General features: G+C 30.4%; 1 protein-coding gene across 1 annotated transcript in view; it reads left to right on the top strand.

Moving 5' to 3' along the window:
- The window catches only part of LOC106478794 (E3 ubiquitin-protein ligase MYCBP2-like), a 142,057-nt gene that overhangs the window by 78,554 nt on the left and 46,114 nt on the right, over positions 1–17,389 (top strand). The window contains 12 exon segments of the mRNA XM_022382459.1: positions 297–469; positions 3,288–3,432; positions 3,669–3,866; positions 4,406–4,577; positions 4,926–5,026; positions 6,094–6,210; positions 7,899–8,033; positions 8,904–8,991; positions 9,681–9,805; positions 11,158–11,482; positions 13,847–13,930; positions 15,504–16,104. Of these exon segments, the coding sequence (XP_022238167.1) occupies positions 297–469; positions 3,288–3,432; positions 3,669–3,866; positions 4,406–4,577; positions 4,926–5,026; positions 6,094–6,210; positions 7,899–8,033; positions 8,904–8,991; positions 9,681–9,805; positions 11,158–11,482; positions 13,847–13,930; positions 15,504–16,104 (2,264 nt within the window).

Raw genomic sequence — 17,389 nt, 5'->3', positions numbered from 1 at the left:
AGTTTTATTACTATACTAAAAACGTAAAAACTTAAAACTAAACGTTAAAGTTAGAGTTAGTTACTAACTTAAATATAACTAACTACTTAATAGTATAGACACACACACACACACACACACACACACACACACATACATACATACATACATACATACATACATACATAGTTTTAATACTTAAAATTTTCTTTTAAGTAGTTTTGCTAAATGTGTTCATCTAAGGAGAGCTGTAAAAAAGGTACGTACAATATTTTATGCTGTGATACTGAATCCAATGTTGTTTAATTTTTTGGTAGGTGTACAGCTCCCACTCTTCTTTGCTGTCCAAAGGATTTATCCTTGCCCATCCTCCCACTATCCATCAAGCCCTAGAAGGAGTACTTCCTTTCAGTAGTCAGTCAAATGAGCGTCTCTTCTTGAAAGACTTTGTTGCTTGTACTCCAGGAACCAGTGGAGGACGTCTTGCAAGGTGAATGCCATACCATTCTTATGTCATCTTTGTGTTTTATTTTAGTATGACACAGAATATTAGCTATTGTAGAATGGGAAAAAAATAACTTATTAATATGAATGCACAGGAATCTTAGAATAACAAGCTAAAATCTGAAATACATGTCATTGACATCTGTTACACAAAATACAAGGAGTCCTATGATAAACATGCATTCTAAATCCTGCCAATATGCCATTGGTATGTCCCAACTTTCAGTTACTCAACCTATTGGATAGTTTTTATTAAATATATTTATAAATAAAAAAAGGACATTTTCTTATTGTATAGAGTAGATGTTGTTTGGTAAAGAAACATTATTCCAGTATGTTAATTCTGTGTTATCTCTTCACTGGCTCTGACTCAGTGTCCATTTGTATGTACATTACCTGCAATAAGAATTTTGAAAGAAGAAAGTGTGTTAAATATAGGTTTTAAAAATAGTAAAAAGGTAAAAAATCTGGTTTTAAAGTATGACATAAATAACTTGGCTGTAAGGTTTTGTTTATGTAGATTCAATTCTCTTAATAATAATTTATAAGGTAATTGACAAAGAGGACCAGTTTTATGAGTTTATGAGCCAGTTGGTTGTCTGGGTCCAGTCTCTTGTATGGTATTCTTTATTGACAGTTCAAACGAGAACACACTTAATGTAGGATGGGTCGTAAAGACTCGGCTAAACTAAAGAGTTATTATGTTTTAAATTTCCTATTTTAGAACGTGTTGTTTTTTCTAAGTTAATTTTAATTAAAGGACCTAAAGATTTGATAAAGTTGCAAAAATATGTTTTATTTTAGACTTATTAAAATTGGTATCTCTGTATACTATGTTATTGTTTTATTTCTCTAGTAAGTAAAGATTTTCATTGAACAACAACAAACAGTGCATTTTAATATGGAGAAAAAAATGTATACAAAATATCCAAAGGGTAAGAAATAAGTAAACTTTACAAAGACTTGATTCAGTCTGAAATTCATGAATTTTTACAAAACACCTTGAAAAGTAAATGTTATCCATTAGTTTTTGAAAGAATAATACTTAAGTTTGTTACAAACAAAATAGCACAGTTCATTTTCAGATGATCTTTTTGAATTTTCCACTTCTTTAAAACTAAAGAATTCTACCTACTCTTATAAATACACTTGTGGTGACTATAAAGCCACTTATATTAGAAAGACAAAATGCCAATTAAAAATACATGCCAATGAATATATACGAGTTTCAGCCAGAACTGACAACCAATTCTTAAGTCCATGTGCTTCCCCCATTCACACACACACACACACAAATTAATAAACACCCTTTATCTACATATAACTTCAAAATTCTAGCACCAGGATCATCAGACTATGAGCTTTTGGTCAATGAAAGTCTATGTATCTGAAACAAATATTCAAACTTCTTGTTTGATATATTCATTATATTAAATTGTGTTCTTAAGCTATGTAAAATTTACTTATTTCTTCCCCTCTGTATATTTTATATGCATTTTTTCCCTCATTTTAGAACTTCTACTGTTTGTATGAAAACATTTTAGGTCTCTGATATGGTAGAATGTGTAAATTCTGTAATGTCCAAAGATTAATTAAACAAATAATGTGATGAAATTTAGTTGAATGGATGACAACTGCCTGTTGTAGAAACACAAGTGTAGGGGACAATGTTTCAAAAGTCTTCTGCTTTTCATCTTCAGGTCAGTGAGTGTATAGTGGTGTCAGTCTTTATAGTATTCTGTTGAAATGTGGAGAGCATGTTATGATTGGTTGGTTTATCCAATGATAGCTGCAGGTTACTTGCCTCTAATCTGGAATCTCTGTTTATTGAAGGTTTATTGTATTAATGTAAAAGGATTCTTTAATTTTTCTTGTCTTCCAAAATTTGTCTGTGTTGATGATTCTAGTTTTTTTCCAATTTTTTGTGTGTGTCCACTTGACATGGTGTGTTCTGCAATGGCTGAATTTTGTGTTTTCATGGGTCTTGTACAGTCTTTATGTTCTTTTATTCTTGTCACAACTCTTCTTCCCCTTTCTCCATTGTATGTTTTGTTGCAGGAACACAGAATTTCATAAATGACATTTTTGTGTTTCTTATTGATGGGTATCTAGTTGTTTTCACCAGAATAAATCTTAATGTCTTGTAGGATTTCCATCAGTCATCTATGTTGAATTTCTTGGTTATGTGTTTGAGTTTTTCATTGAAATTTTGCAAGTAGGGGAGGTAAATGGTATTAGTGGTAGTGTTTTTCTTATTTTTTCTTTCTGTTGTGGTCTTCTTCAGGGAGTTTTTGATGAAGGAGGAGGAGGTGTAACATTTCTATATAAAGCACTCTACTTTTGGCATTCTGTTTTGATGGATATCTTATCACAAGTGTTCTCAGCTCTCTTGTTTACGCATTGGATTATACCACATTTTATTGAGGTTGGATGGTAGTACTGAAAGTGTAGGTATCTGTTTGTGTGGGTGGGTTTTTCTGTGTACAGTTGGTGGTGATTTTTTTCTCTTGTCTGCTGATGAGTATGTCAAAAAATGATAGTCTGTTTTGTTCTTCTATTTCCATGGTGAAGTGGATTCTTTTGTCTATAGAATTAAGATGTTCTAGGAAGGCTGGTAAGTTTTTGTGGCCATGGGGCTAGATGATGAAAGTGTTGTCCACATAACGTCTGTTGAATCTTTGTTTTACCTGTTTTTTGTTAAATATCAAAACTAATTAATAAACATAACAACTTTAAAATTTTCTTTCAAGTTCTTGGTAAATATGTGTTGTTTATGTTTTGTTTAATGTCTTATCACTATTCAGATGGCTTCAACCTGAGTCCTTTGTTGACCCCAAGCAGTGTGACCTTTTGTGTAGTCAGGAGGAAGTAAAGTGTGGCTGGCCAGCTGTTATCACAGTTGTGGCTCGTGACCAGTATGGAAAAATTGTCCATGTTCCTAATCTAAAGGTTTTGAAATATTTATTTTGTGTGCTCTCAAAAGATAAAATCATAATTATTAAACACATTAATGTTTTAAAACTAGAATTTAATGGTACTTAACTAACATCTGCAGTTGAGACAGTGTATATTTCTGTAATTTAACATATTCATCACCTTGTCCCTTTGTCTCTATAGTTTACTTACAGCTTACTTTATATTATAGATGAAATAGTCAGTCTAATTGATTACTGTTTCATGAATAGGTTGAGGTGAAAGCAGTGCCTATGAATCCTTGTGAAAAAGATGGGAATACCATGGACACAAATAGGAAGCTACCTAGAGTTAGTAAACCAGAGACTGGTACACTTACTTTTGGAGGTCACCCTCCTCCTAATCTGGAAGTACCATATGAGATTACTGTAAAGGAAAAGATGTTCTACTATTCTATAACCCTTATGAAGGTTAGTCACTCTAATATTGATATACTGATACTGGATATAGCCTAAATCCTAGGTTTAAGGACTCGTACAGAAAGTCACATTATCATCTACAAATAAGCATGGACTTTAGAATACAATGAATATGTTGTACTCTTTTTGCTTGTTTTTCTGAATACAGGTTCTTTTACTTATATTGTGCAATGGTTTTTAGAACTGTTTTAGAATTTAGCTTAGAAAAATTTCACATGTTTATTAGAATTTGTGGGATGTTTTTAAAAAAAACTGTTGGAAAGTAGGAAATTAGTTTATTGTTACAAAAAATGAATATAAAACATTTCAAATATATATATTCATATAAAAAAGAAATTTAATGTAAATGAGGAAGAAGTTATATTTTGATTTAAAACATATTTCAGTAGTATTTTATTTCTGTTCATTCATTAACAAGCAATGTTACAAAATGTTCACATTTTTTGTGTGTTAGAATTTTAATTTTATTTGTTCTTGTTTATGACTGTATTACATGACTACAAAGACTGTCGCTTCTGTTAAATGTTTAGGCTTATGAAAATTACTCCTTTGAGGAACTCCGATATGTGTCACCGACCAAAAAAAGACTGATTGAAAACATGCTGGTCAGGGCCAACAGTGATGGAACTTACACGGCTAATTGGACTCCTGGGTCTGTCGGCTGGTATCAACTGCAAGTGGCTATTGATGGTTTTGATGTTGGTCAGTAGCATAGAAGTATTTTACACTTACAAAACTTAATTATGTATGTTAATTATGAAAACAATGCCTTTGTAATTATATGCAAAAAAGTAGAAGTTTTATCTCTGCATTATTGTTTTGTGTGAAATGTAAAATTATGAGCAAGTTTGGTATTATAATTGTTCCACAGAGATTTATTAAAGGACTTGTTAACATAGTTAAAGTGAAACAAATACTTCTTTGAAATCTAAGTGTTGCACGTTTAGTCTGAAAAAAAGATATCGTTTGGAAGTTAACATGTTCACCTACGTTTTCAAAGAAAAGAGTGTTTGAAATTAATGAATCTTCTCTATACCTTTTCTGTTTCAGGGGGCACACAACGAAGGCAGGTTGAAGTTAAAGAACCCCCACAAGGCATGTTATTGCCATCAAAGCAAATCAAAGAGAAATTTCCTCACCAACCAAGCAGAGTAAGCTTTTTATTTTCCTGCTGTGTAAGCACTAGGATGTTTCCTGAATCTTGAGTATTGAGAGTGATTGTGTATTGAGTGATTGTGCACAAAATACGATCTCAAGAAACTACCTGCTATATAATATATGTGCATGTGTGAAAATGTGTAAAGATAATGAAAAGGGTTGTAGATATTTGTAGATTTAAAAATTCCTAATCATTCTCTGCCCAACAACTGAATCTCAACAGTATTAACACCCATCCACATTGGTTTGATATCTTTATGTATTTAAACGTGTTTCCAGATGCTGATGCGTAATGCATTAGGAAAAGTAACTTTTGTTTTTTTACCCCAACAACTTGTGTTGAGTTTTTTGTTTTTATCAAATGTTAAAATATTTCATTTTTTGTTGTTCAGCATGTGTATGTTTGGGGAAGAATGTTTGTTCCTGCACAAAGGATTTAATTTGTGTTCTTGTTTTATTTTGTTTGTGATCTTATTGTGCAAAAAATGTGAAGTGTAGAAATTCCTTGTTAATGTTGAAGTTGACTAGTGTATTCTTGAGCTGTGATTTTGATAGTTTTCATCCTGGTAAGCTTCCTCAGGAAGCCTAAAGCATAAATTTACTGCTGTTGTATTGATAGCTCATCCATTATCTTACTTTCATGATGATTTTTTTAGAATAAAATAAACAATAAAATTATGCCGTAATAAGATACATATGTTGATCTTAAGGAAACCTATTGCGTTATTCAGGGCAGTTTTCAACTGGTGTGTTTGATTTTCTTCATTCTGTGATCAAGTTTTGAACATTTAAGCACAAGCTTCATTTAATTGAGAAATGAATCAAAATATAAGTAGGTATGAGTAATGATCATGAATTTTTTTTAAGTTTTAAATAGTTTCTTTTTGTTCCTACTAAAATGTGAATGTATGTTTTGTGTTTATTAACATAATTATAATAATTATTTATTATAATTATAATAAATAATTATTTATTATAAGTCATTCATGTGTGACTTATTTGTAATTACCTTGCATCAAAAAGGAAATAATTATTGACAATTTGTAACAATTTTTTGCAGTTACGCAAGTTCATGGCCCAGTATAGTGCAGGACTTAGAATTCGAAGTCACCCATCATTACAGAGTGAACAAATTGGCATCATACAAGTGAATAGCACAATAACCTTTATAGATGAGGTACTGTTTATAACTTTCTCAACAGTTATGTTGTATCTGGATGTTGTTCAAATAAAACTCATTAGACTTGTATTTTCACAACTATTGATTAAAAAATGCACTGGCCAAGACAACATGTTTTGGATTCTCAAAGCTTGTTAAATAGTGGCTTTTCATGGACAATGTATTGTGTTACCTACCTAAAAAATTTGTTGTAATAAAGAAAGTGTAATGTCTTTTCACTTGTAACTGAACAAGATGTGTGAACAAGGTTATTTTGTTACAATAACCCATTGAACAGTAATTTTTACAGTGTTAGATATTTAATTTCATTAACATTTCGTTATGTTTCATGAGTAGAATCCTGTTTTCTTGCTTAGTTAAGAAGTTACTTACTTGGAAAAAGTTGTTTGTATAACAAGTTGGAAATTTACAATGATGGATTAGGTATTGTATTAATAGGAATGATAACATAAATTAATGAAAGTTTATCTGAATTATAGGACTATTCTCATTAACAGTGTGCTAGAGGGCTGAAAGCTAACAATAAAAACAAGATGTGTAATGTGGTGAATAGTCCTAGTAACTTAGCAACTTGAGGAAACAAGTAAAAACGTTACTTTCCAAGACAAATTATATCCTTTGATTTGTTTTTTTCTTTAATATTTCTCAATGCAAAAGGATAAGTCTAAGTAAGAAGTGACAAAGAATCAGTAAGGAAATCCGTGCATCAAAAGTAAAAGCAAGGTAACAAAAAAATGGAAATAAATTTTAAAAATCTTTACGAAGAAGTTGTCACAAATTAAAACTAGGCAACAGCTTTTATTTTTATAGTTTGTGCATTGTTATTGTGAAATAGTATTAATTGTATTTTATGCTTCTAATTGAATTTTTTTGGGTGAATATTTTAGTTTTTTTTACTTCCTTTTTTGTAAAAAGAATTCTTCAGCTGAATTTTCTTTTTTTTTAATAAGAATAAGAACGTCTGTGTATATATTGTTTCAGTTGAAGAAGATAAAAAAAAAGTCTCAAGTTAATTGCGATATATCTTCATGTGGAACGTGCTACAGTATATTTATGAAATGTACAAGACTGTCACAAACTACCAATGACCAGTTTTATACACATATATCAGATTTCAGAAAAGTTAGTTTGAAAAATATTAAACTTGTTTTGTTTTGCATAATACTGATAGCATATGCTCAGGAATGTTGTATAACTTAATATCTTCCCACTTTGTTACATGTAGAAAATGTTTAACATACAATTGCATTCATTAGCATAATACAATTTTGTAAAGTTAGTCTGCCTTACAACCACTCAAAAGTTTTTAATTTGCCAGTAGTTTGAACTTTTAGAATATACCAACTGCAAACACTTCCAATATGTCTGTGCAAGATATTGTAATATTGTGTGGGTTATATTGAAGTGAATCATTTAGCTTATATATATACAGGATCTGCTAATTGGTTGTTTAACTTCCATTATTCTGGTATATTTTACACCATTAATTTCAACACTTTCTAGCATTGATCAACCAGTCAGTAACCTAGTCTGACACAAAAAGAAATGTGATTGAACAATCATATAGTTTAAAGTTAAAATACAGAGCGAATTATAAATAATTGCACTTACAATTGTTCATTAATATTTATGTTTGTACAACAGGGTATTATGATTAACTATATTGAATGTTGATTTGTGTTTAGCTACACAATGATGATGGAGTGTGGGTTAGGCTCAGCCCTGAAACCATTAAGAAGTACTGTCACAATGGTTATGTTGAAGGCTGGTGTTTACAGTTTAATCAACACTTGGGCAAGACATTGTTATATCCAGTAGAAGTTAGTATTTCTTTGTTTTTACCTGTTGTATATCTATGATGTATGAAAGTTGGAACCTTAACAAATAAAAATGTGTTTATGAATGCTCTTTTTAAATATTTATGCAAGAAGATCAAACTGTGCTTTGATAGAGGTAAAAGCTGCTATATATTCTGTGTGGATATGTCTGTAAAGTGTATAAATAGTGGAAAAATGTTTTAATTTTTCTTTCTTTCCATCAAATTAATTTTACACTGTAATATTAATTTATATTTTGATCTTTGCTTTTTTTTCTTCCAATTTTCTCTGTCCAATAAATATTTTCCATATATATATGTATCTTCCTTTTTTTAGCTTTTTTCTGTATAGCTGCAGTTATTTGTCTCTTCCTAATATAAGTTTGTTTTACTGTCATCTCTTCTTGGTTCATTTCTACCCATTCATGACATCTATTTTATCAGAATGTTCAGGAATCTTCTTCACATATAATTCTTAGTTTATTATATTCATAGTGTTTTTCAGTTTTTTCTGTGTATTTCAGCATATCTTTGCAAAATATCTTTCATCTGTAATTTTTTATCCTAGAGCTATCTTTACCATCTATTGGCAGTATCTTTTTATCTTTATCTCTTAATTGTTCACTGTGTCATTATTATCTTTCTATCATATTGTTTTCCATGTAGCTCTTACATGTTGTAACATCTTAATTTGGGGGGGGGGGAATTACTTTTCACATTTACGTGATTTCTTTGGTTCTTGTTCACGAAGACAATTGTTATTTCTATTTTTCCTTTCTCCTAAAAAATATGAGAATATTTCAACAGCATTAGAGTTCTCTTTATTAGTCTTCATGGTGTTAATAGTCTGTATTTACATTTCTTAACCTTTCAGGAACCCAAGTCTGTGCTTGCAGAGTTTTTTAAGGAATCAAATTCACCAGTAAAGAAACCTCCTGAAAACAAGTTACCTCACACCAAAGGTAATGTTCTCCCTAATATCAGCTAAGAAAATGTGTTTTCTATAAAATTCAGTATTTGTAACATTAAATATTTCCTGTTACATACTCTCAGCAGTTCTTCTTCTGGAGGTGCCAATTATCCAGTAAGTTGTGGTCTGTGGAAAATGATTTTTTCTTTTTTAAATTTTGATTTTGCCAGTGTTGTTTTCCTACTGTTTATCTTGTATATCTTCACTATAGATATTTTAAATGTGCCTCATCATCCAATCAATTTAGAAGTGTTTTGTGAAGAAGTTAAGAACTGAAACCACACAGGATTCTAACCTGTGACTCTGCTTATTAAGCATATGTTTTTAACTAGTTAAGCTACTTGTGTTGTTGGGATGTGGTAACAAGCAAAATTGGTTTATTCTAATAAGAAATAAGTTGTAAGAGTAACATTGTTTTGGATAGTTTGATGGATTCATTTAATTCTTATTTATTAAAACTTTGAAACATCAGAATTCATATATAAAAGTTTTTCTCTTTCAAGATCAATATAAAACTATCCTGTACTGGATTACTAAACTTACTCTTATGTACTGTTTACAAGTTTCTGCTGTCAAATAAATTCCTGGCAAAAAATTAAATTTTAGTTCCTAAATGTTACAAATATTATCTTGATTCTATAGAGATACTTATAAAATATGTTTTTTATTTCAATGGTTTAGGTTCAGGTGTTTATTATGTTGTTAAATGTGGGGCCTCTGGCCATAATGTTCGTAGCCGTCCAAGTTTAAAGGCACCTCCTGTGGGTATGCTGGTACTGGGAAATACTGTCACTGTTATGGAAGATGTGAGTATTTTATGATTATCCCAATTACAAGATTGGTGATTCTTAAACTAACCTTATATTAAAATGATCTTAATGTGGCAATTTTGATTTTCATAATTTTTCTCTGAAAATTTTTTACTATTTGATACAAAACAACTGAAGAGATAAACAATACTCTTTGAATGTGACGTAAAGTTAGGTGCAATATTTGTTTTGAAGCTGTGTAAAAGCGAATTTACCTTTCACGTTGTATTTTGTCATGCTGTAGACAACTCAACTGATCTTTCAAATTGTATTTTGTCAACTTGCATTACTAAGTGCACAAAGGTTTTTCATGGTAAATATTTTAAGAATTATTCAATGCATTGCTATTTGAAGGTTTTATTTTTTTGTAATTCTTAGTAATTTGTGTACTTGTTGTGAAGTTTTTGTATGCTTAAAATGCTTTTAAAGTAGAATTGAAAAAGTTTTAAATTACCAACTAGCTGATGTTTAATTTGGTAGGTTACTTTGTTTTCTAACCTTAGTGGTTTATCAGATAGGTACCAATCTTGCCTAACATTTAAATAAAATAAGGATATTTTAGAGTATATGATATTCAAAATTTTGATTAAGTTAGATTGTGTTGTTACTTTCACTATTATGTGTAAATTGAAATGTGAGGTATGTCTAAAAAGCAAGACAAAAACTAAATTTTTTGGTTATGAATTTAAATTTTTATTTTTGTGTATTAAAACATCATTTTAAAGAAGGAAAAGAAAACATTGTGAAGCTTTCTTGATCTTAAAAATAAAGCTAAACATCTTGTTCAGGATTAGTAAAATCTTATGATTTTATTAATACACAGTTTAATGTGTGTATGTATAAATATCTATATATACATGTATATCTAATTATCAAATAAGATTTTTGGCTTAGCATTTGTATCTAATATTCAACATTTTATTTAATATTTTGTTACAGTATATTGGCTATATTTATGTAGTTTTTGTATTATGTAAAAAAATTATTTCTGAGTATAAAGAAATAAGGTGTGTGACAAAAATATGCTTGAATGGATAAAAATGTTAATGGTTTGTCACTGCAAGAGAAACATGTTCAAATATGGGATGGTTTTGTGGCTGAGTAATCAAATTTAATACAATATCAGGTCCATGTCAGTTAGAAAAAAAAACTTTCCATTATTGTTGTTTAACTAAAGGTTCCTTTTAACTTAACCTCTTTTGGATAACTGATTTTTAAATATTTATAGAATGAAATTTTATGTTTGTGCTTTATTCCTAATAAAACCTAAAAAAACTGGTTTTTTGAGGAGATTTAAGTTTTAGTTAAAATTAGTGTTGACAGTGAGGATATTAAGTTGTGTATTGCAGGTTTCAAACACAGATGGCTGTTGGGTAAAGTTGGACAGAGACAGCATGCAGAGGTACTGTTTCAACATTGATGGTGAAGCATGGTCACTAGCCCAGAGTCGTACAGAAATGATCTACTTACAGCATGAAACAGAGGTCATGCAAGCTGGTGACAGTGATGAGGAAAGAGACAAACCAAACCCATTTGGCCTACCTGTGGAACCTGTACTTTCCTCTGGGGCTCCAGGACTATCTCCATTTGGGGCATCACAGAGCTACAGGAAGGGATACGACTTTGCTAGTGTAGCATCCCATTCACCTGTTTTTGGAGGCCTCAACCCTGCAGGTGATGATCATAATATGCAGCTTTGTTTAATTCTGTTAAGTTTATATGATAAAATATGTGATTTAATATACAGGCTACTTTCATGAACAGAATTCATATACATTTTTATGTTTCTTAATGACATGACATTATCAGCAAGTTCTTTTTATCTTATGTAAAAATCAGTACTTTTGTTAAAACAGTAATCTATAAAATTATTTGCATTTCTGTTTTTTGCAAAAGCTATTTGCACATTTTCATTTTCAAGTTGAAGTGGATTAACTTTTTTTGTTAGATAACAATGCTGATGATTAATTTTTCACTAAAAGTGTAAAAATATTCAGCTAATTTACTTAGTTTCTAATTGATGAAACTGTCTCATATAAGGTTGTCAATTAAATTTTTCCTATGGAATATTTGTCTTATATCATAAAGAAATGCTCTTTGAAGACAACCCAGTCCTTAGAAGGTTAATTTGGAAAATTTATATAGTGTATCTTTTAGAGCTGAATGATTTAATTGATTGCCTACAAGTAGCAATTTACGTTGCTTTGTGTTATGTGATCTAGTCGATTGATAGAAATTATGGTTAAAATCAATCAAAAATTAGTGTTTGTGATTATTACTGTTATTGATTATTCCAACTACTGATCAATTAAAATTCTAAGTATATTGATTATCATGAAAACATTCAACTAATCAAAATTAGAGTTACTGTTTATTAATGTGTTTTATTATTCCAGCAATCATTTAATCAAAATTGTGATTAAATCGATTGTCACAAAATAATCAACTAATCAAAATTAGGATTTCTATTTATTCAAACTATCCAAGTAATCTAAATACTTCCACCAAAGTTCCTATCCCTGTCTTTGTTATGGCAAAGCTACTGAAGCTTTCTGCAACTGTCTCTAATTTTGAACTGCTGACTAGAGGGAAGGCAAGTAACTGGCAGCACATGTCACTTTGTTCTTTGTTGTTGTTGAACTGCTGACTGGAAGGAAGGCAGCACCTGTCACCAACCTTTTATAGTGTGTTTGTTTGTTGAACTGCTGACTGGAGATAAGGCACCTGTCTGGCAGCATCTGCCACCAACCTTTTTTTATTATTTGCTTGGAGGTACCATGGCTTGAGGAACACTGTACTAATCAGTTAATAGAGCCATCAATTATCAAATGCAACTAATTGTCCAGCTATAATATCTTAAATTTGTTAAGTCAAATAAAGTAATTTGACAGTAAGAAAGCAAAAAAGATGTCTTGGAAACCATTGTTCTAATGAGAGAACTTATAATATTGAAAATTAGGTAGATAAGTTATAGCAAATTGTGGATGACACACTGTAAAGTTGAACTGAAAGTTTCATATATATCTAGAAGTTAGTTTTTAGTAAAGAAACCACTACTTATATATTCTAATATTTATTGATATTACATTTAAGCATTTACAATATTTTTTCATGTAATTAATAGTTATGCATAATTATAAATTATTTTTTTAATGAAACTTTGGACTTGACATGATTCGAACCTGGGTCTCTACTCACCAGAAAAGTGTTTTAACCAGCTTAATTACTGCCTCTCATAATCCACATATCTCAGTGTTCAATTCATTTGATATTAAAGATCTATCCTTAATGGCAGGATTATTGATCTATGTCAGTCTGCTTAATAGCACAGAATGTACTTGATATTAGTGGAAATGATGATTAAGTGGTTTAATTGTAAAAATGTTAGGAGTGACACATCATCATCTGAAGTTATAATATTTCTATAGAACAAAAATTTTAATTTAACAGAGCATTGTGCTGCCCTGAAATTTTCATATGATTTAAATAGCATCTTTCATTAAACGTTATGTTAAAAAAAGGCTTACATTTATATGTATAATATTTTTAACTGCATAGTCTTGTTTTTTCGAATAACCCTTGCCCAGGATTTGTGATGAAGGGTGGAATTCCTCAAAACTGCTATAACTCTGGAACTCTGGTGAAAGGACGATAGATTGGGCTTCATATTTATTTTTAGTATTTAAAGTTTAGATTTAATTTAATATTGAGTTACAACAAATGTTTTCTTTGAAATGATGTTATCAAGTTGGAATAATAATTTCAAAATTTAAATTGTATTTTGTAACATATATATACTTTTAGTAATGAAACATATTTGTAAGAGTTAAAAATCATCTATACCAGTCATGATTTGTGCCTCCAGATATGAAAAATTAATGCAAATTAGTCTTAACAATTGTTTTTTCTTTTCAGTGAAATTGTATTATTTTTTTTCTTTTTACAAAGTTTAAAATATTTAATATGAAAATGACTAATTTTAGTTTGCAGTTTACTTTGTATTCACACTAAATACCTTTAACTAAATTTTGTTTTCAGGAATGTTTACATTTGGTAGTGGAACTTCAGATCATGAAGGGGGATCTTCTGGCTCAGCCAGTCCTTTTGTGTTTGGATCCCCAGGTAGGCAGGCTTTCTTTGTTTGTTTTATATTTGTATCATCTGCAGACATGTTGAAATAGGCATAAGGAAAGAGAAAATATGGACAGTATTTTGTCCAATTGACAATCATCAGGGCCAAACATATTTGTTGCATATGAAAGGTATTTGACCAAAACATTGACTCTTTTCATATCTTAAGATTTGTAGCATTTCTTGTTTTCTTTAACTTTTTGTGTACTAAACCAGTTTTGTTTTAGATTGTTCTGTGTAATCTTTGAACATATAGGTTTATCACTAATACTTTCACTACAGGCATCTTTTTCTGTGCATGTTGCAATATTTTAGTGAGTTACATTCAAAATTGAATTAAAGTACTTTATTATCATGGTATATGAATACACTTAGCATAGCTAATTATCCAAAGTTTAATAGTATATAAGTTTTAAGTTCTATATTTAATTTTATAAGGCAACATTTTTAAAAAATCCTCAATTTCCCCTAATATTTGCTAAGTGTTTTACAAGTTCAATGGTGGGAATATTAGTTATACATGGTTCAAAAGGCAATAAAATAATAAAATTTTAAGAATAAACAGATGTATGTTGTTACGAGCTTAAACCTATTTAGGAGAAACAAATGTACCTTCATGTTACAATTTGAAGTCATTCTAGAAAGAAAAAAGGTAATTTAGATTTATTTTGATTTTTTTTTTCGTGGTTATAAAGTCTGTCAAATTGACCAACCTTGTATACAGTTAGTGTAGAGAAAACAACAGATAAAATATAAAGTTTTACTGAAAAAAATGTTTGAAATTTATTTAGGAAGTTTTAGAGATTATGCAAATGAACCTTGTACGTTTTTGAGATGAAGAAACGTGTTTATAATCTTAACATTAAAATCACTTTGCACTTGGAGCAGTTAAGACTTTGACTCCAAATATTCATGGAGAATTTTTTAGTGAAAAATGCTTCATTATAGATTCTGATTTTTTGTCTTAAAATGACTCTTAATGATTACTGAAATCTTGCAAAATTTTGTGAAGATACACAAAATACATTAGAAGTTTTATAATATGGAATCTATAAAGGTCAATTTGGGGTTATGAATTTGGCCAGTTTAACCGAGTCTGCAGCAAGAGAGTATTTTACTAAATTCTATAGTTATGTTAAGTGTTTACAAGTTTTTAACTTCATAGATGTTATGGTTGTTACAAGTTCAGAATAAAAGACTTGGGAAAGTTCATAATGCAGACTTTCTCTATAATTAGAAACAGTGTTTCTTTCCAAACAGGGAATCAAGTGTAATTCTTTTACAACTTCTGATTATTATCATAATTTGTTTATTTTTTAAACCTGAAAATGGAGATGTTTATGTAAGTAAGTAATGCATACATGTTGAAAGTAAAAAGTGTAAATTATGTTAATGTCATTTGTATAGAAATATAAAATATACAAAAAACATCAAGTGTATATGATATATTTGTTTATTGTGACAATTTTTCTTAAAACTGATCATGTAATCATATGTACAATGATTACATGAAGATTATTTCATAGTTGTTTGTATAACTGAAGGTTATGCAATGTCTTGGTAGTTTCAACACCATCCACTTCAATGAACACTTTGGCAGAATCTGAGAAAACAGAGACTGATCGGTCAGAAAGAGATTCACTCAGTAGTGGAGGTAGAGTTGCAGCTCTACAGAAGTGGCTTAGGGAGGAAGTGATTCATCGTACAAGCAGTGACTTCCGTATTACACCACCATCACTGCCAAGAGATGTTCCACCTGAGCTTCAAGGAGTCTCTGTGAAAGAACTTGTAAAAGCAATAGGAGAAAGTCGTGCTAATGGGAATGCTGCCACTCCCCCTCGTACTCCACCTTCAACTCCTCCTGTTATTAGGCGAGCTTCTCGCAGTGTTAGCCCAAAGCCTTCCACTGGATCTCCCAAACTTTCAAGTCGTAGTTCTAGCCCTATAGCAATTCCTGCTCGATCTATGAGTGTTGGGCCTACCTGTGCTCTCCACCTGGAACATGGTTACCTTGGTGAGACACCATCTGTTGGTGCTTCACCAAAAAATTATGGAAAACCTTCACGGGTTACACAGACTTTGTCTCAAGATAGTGTCAACTCTTCTCCTTCAGTTGCTGTAACCAAAGTGACACCTGCCACTCCTCATAGAGGATCTCTTCGTAGGTTAGTTCACTAGGTCTTAAATGTAAAATAAGTAACCCTTAACAACAGCATCAACTTCTCACAGAAGATCACTCCATAATTGGTTTAATAAATGTTAAATATAAGTAATTGTTAATAACAGTAGCAAATCCTCACAGAGGATCATTCCATATGTTGGTTTAATCTTCTCTGCACAGGCATCCTTTACTGCCATTTCATTCAAAATCTAATTAAACTACTTTTGATTTATGTTATACCAATTAGTACAGCATAAAATCATAGCTAATAATCCATACTTTTAATAGAATACAAGTTTTAAGTTCTTAATTTTTATAAGGCAATATTTTAAAAAAATCATGAATTTACCCTAGTGTGAGAAATGTGACGTTTTTTCTCTAGACATCCCCTCTTTTCCAATTTATTCATTACTCCAAGAAGTGCAAAATTAACATAAATTACCCTCTATAAAATCATCATCTCTCAGATAAACCATAATTTTTTTAGCCTTCAATCTTGTTTGGTTACAGAGCCATCAAATAAACCCCTCTTGCCACACCCACCTGTCACATCCTCTCTTTCACGATTCATTAATAGTTCTCTTCTATGTTTAATACTATATTATTTATAACCAATAGAAAGCCAAAGTTTTCATCTATCAAATGACGTATTATTTTACATTGTTTTCTATACAGGGAATTGCCAATTTCTCTTTAGTACAAGCTTCTTTCTCATGAGAAACATATTGATAAGCCAGGATGAGTTTGTAACAGCTCTTGTTGCATAGTTAGAAAGCCAGAAAAATTATGATAGTTATAGAACATTGTCTGATTTTTTGCATATTATTATACTATGTTCTTTGGTGCATTATTTAACTAAATAAAAAATTTAGTGCACTACTACCATTAGTATAAAAAAAAAAGTAGGGTTAAGTGTCATCAACAGTCGACAGCAAAAAACAGAAGGTCCAGTTAAGTACTTTATTTCTTGTTTTTAATGTATTATTTATTTATTATTATAAAAGTAACTAAAATGTAAAAATAAAAATATTATTAGGTAAAATAAATAATATAATAACTTTTTGTGAGGCATGCATGCGAGCAGCTTGGAGTAGCTCGTGGATAATGGAATTTGATAGAGTAACATGAGTCTCGTGTTCCCCAAGTGATTTACAACTTACAATGACGCAAATATTAGTTAGACAGTTTAAAGGGCAATAAAATTCAACTATAAATAGATGTATGCTGTTATGAGATGAAAGCTACTTAGAATAAACAAATGTAGTTTCATGTTACAATTTGAGTCATTC

The sequence above is a fragment of the Limulus polyphemus genome, unplaced genomic scaffold (assembly GCF_000517525.1).
Source record: "Limulus polyphemus unplaced genomic scaffold, Limulus_polyphemus-2.1.2 Scaffold250, whole genome shotgun sequence".
In the NCBI taxonomy this organism is placed as follows: domain Eukaryota; kingdom Metazoa; phylum Arthropoda; class Merostomata; order Xiphosura; family Limulidae; genus Limulus; species Limulus polyphemus.
Note: the sequence above shows the minus strand (reverse complement) of the source record. Positions and strands in the feature narration are given on the sequence as shown.